This window comes from Pygocentrus nattereri, chromosome 23 (assembly GCF_015220715.1).
Source record: "Pygocentrus nattereri isolate fPygNat1 chromosome 23, fPygNat1.pri, whole genome shotgun sequence".
NCBI classification, from domain to species: Eukaryota; Metazoa; Chordata; class Actinopteri; order Characiformes; family Serrasalmidae; genus Pygocentrus; species Pygocentrus nattereri.
In genome coordinates this window covers 28,716,739-28,719,238 of record NC_051233.1, presented here as the reverse complement: position 1 = coordinate 28,719,238, position 2,500 = coordinate 28,716,739, and the positions used below count along the sequence as shown (strand labels likewise).

The 2,500-nt window shown below is 37.8% G+C and overlaps 1 protein-coding gene across 3 annotated transcripts in view; it reads right to left on the bottom strand.

The window, feature by feature from the left end:
• myo1ca (myosin Ic, paralog a) overlaps positions 1-2,500 on the bottom strand; it is a 59,938-nt gene that overhangs the window by 6,901 nt on the left and 50,537 nt on the right. For all 3 annotated transcript variants that reach the window (XM_017713901.2, XM_037533629.1, XM_017713900.2), the window contains 2 exons: positions 584-677; positions 46-104 (listed from right to left, as the gene is read on the bottom strand). In XM_017713901.2, coding sequence (XP_017569390.1) covers positions 46-104; positions 584-677 — 153 coding nt within the window. The remainder of the gene's footprint in view (positions 1-45; positions 105-583; positions 678-2,500) is intronic.

Here is a 2,500-nt window from a genome sequence, read left to right as displayed (position 1 = left end):
CAAACCCAGTTCCTTAATCACTGCAACACGTACATACATGCTTACCTTCACCTTGTTATCAGTTCCGAGAGTTTGCCGCACCTTGAGATTGATCTCTTCATTCTCTGTGTGGAGTGTTACAGAAAGGATGAGACAGAGAGTGTGCGTAGATACTATTGTAAGTATATAATATAATCTGTATTGAGTAAAGTGTTGCTGTCGGAACAAACTTTTGTATCTTCAGCATGTTTCAGCAGTACAGTTTTCCTCTGGGTAGTCCTCGATTAATAAGCCTGTATCAAGTATGCTGATAGCTGTGCCAGTAAGCAGTCAGAAGCAAGGTAAGCTATTCAATTTTAATTGCAAGTTAATGCTTTTGTTATGGTAAACGTTTTTACAGCTTATATACAGTGAAACAGTGGTGTTAATATTCACTGTTGTGATGTCTCTGGGTCTGAGACACATCGCAATAGTGGAAACCACCGTCTAGTCTATTTCACTGTAGCTATGCTGAACTTTGCAGCTGCTCAGATGCCATTGCCTCCAATGAAGTCTAGGCTAAGTCTCTGGTATGTGTTTATTTGTGGTTAGGATTAGAAGTTACCTAGCCTGGTGCCCACGAACAGCCTTGGGACACTTTGGGGATAATTGTCCTTCTGGCCCCTAAAGATGCCACTGGCTACAACCTTCTGCTCCAACTGTGAAGAGAACAAAAAATGTGTTAGAGCTTGTGTGAACCTGCCTCTTTCTCTCATGCTGGGTTTTCCTAGACAGTGTGTCTGTATTTTACCAGGTTCTTCCACTCTTGCTGAATTTTCCAGGATTTTTGTGCTTTTTGTGTATATGGTCTTTTACCTGGTTCTTCCTCATAGGGTTTTCCTACATGTGTTGTTTGCTGTTTTTGGACATTTTAGGACAAAAGTGTCCTGATTTAAAGGGAAAAAAAGCTGAAAAACACTGTACCAACCTAACTTTACTGACTAAAAGCCCCACGTTCCAGTTTATCTACTATTGATGTTAAGAATTAGGATATAGGTATTTGCCAGGGGCATCAGTGGAACAGTTTGAGGGGGCGCTCAAACTGTCCATAATACCCCCCACATTGTTCCTTATGCTTGGTATACACAACATAACTTTTAAAATCCTAACATAGCATCACCAACATAACATTCATCTAAATTCATCTAATCAAATCTAACTTCTGTTCTTTTTATCAGGGGGGGCACATCAAACAATAAGGCAGAGTGTTTCAGCTACAAAAAAGAACTCAAACCCCCAAATTTCACTGTTTTTACATGATACAAACAAAGCTAAACTGGACTGGACTTTGTAGTGTTTTTATGCATAAACAGGAAGCACAGCAACAGCGTAGAAAGGATGGATAAATATTAAGTAACACTTTTTTTGGACACGCCACTGTAGAAGCTCTGTAAATGCTTAGACTGCCTTTAAGTAACATTCAGCTAAAAACAAGTTCAGTGTGACACTATTAATCTGTCATTAACCTAACTAACCTAAAGGCAAAACCAACACCTACTACTTCTGCTAAACTTAATGTTATTGATAATCAACTGGACATCACCAGAACGTTTGTTAATGATTTAAGTATCTGTAGAGCACCAGTAAGAGACCATCCACATACAGTGTGGCCAAATATTTCACTACAAACCAGCAGCAGATTTGAAATTGTAAGGGCTTCTTTGCCTGTGTTCAACAAGCAGCTCCTCGGTCTTGTTGTATCGTATGGGCCTCTGATCAGTGGGGAGCTTGAATGCAAAACTGAAGATTGACTCCTTTCCAATGTCAAACTACAGCATCATCCACAGAATTGTCATGTCAGTCTGCAACCATGAAAGCTGAAGGGATGTTACTAAGATAAATATTAGGCTTAATTCAAAAATATCACATACAGAGTGAAACAGTATGTATTTACAGAGTGAAGATACCTAAACAACACTGATTTGAGGCAAAGCTTTGTCAGTATAACTAGACTTGGAGCTTTTAGTTTATTGAAGTGAGCTAAACAATATGGAATAAATAATGTTACACTAATATTAACAAGATGACAAGTCAGTTAGGAGTGCACAGATAGTGAAAGTGAATGAATGAGAGCTAGAAATGACAGCTCTTTATATTGTTTGTTATTATGTTTCTCTTCAAGCCATCAAAACAAACCCATCAGTAAGAGCCATAGTCTGTTGTTACAATAAGTTACTAGGGCCACACAGCGTTTTATATCAGCAGTTTTATATCCCTTAATTCCTTTTACTTGGATATAAGAATTGTAAGAAGAGCAGCAGGAAGATTTTGCCAGTTAAAAAAAGATTGATTTCTTATTAAGCCTTGAGTTCTTGTAAAAAAATAATAAAACAGGGAAGGTGGGCAATGAAAAATGTTGAAGGAGAAGGTTTGATCAGATACCAAGGGAAGTACCAAAAAGCAAAAGAAAAAAAAAAAATAAACAGCTGATATATACCAAATAGTCATATTCCTGGACAGATTTTACAGCTACTGCTAAAAT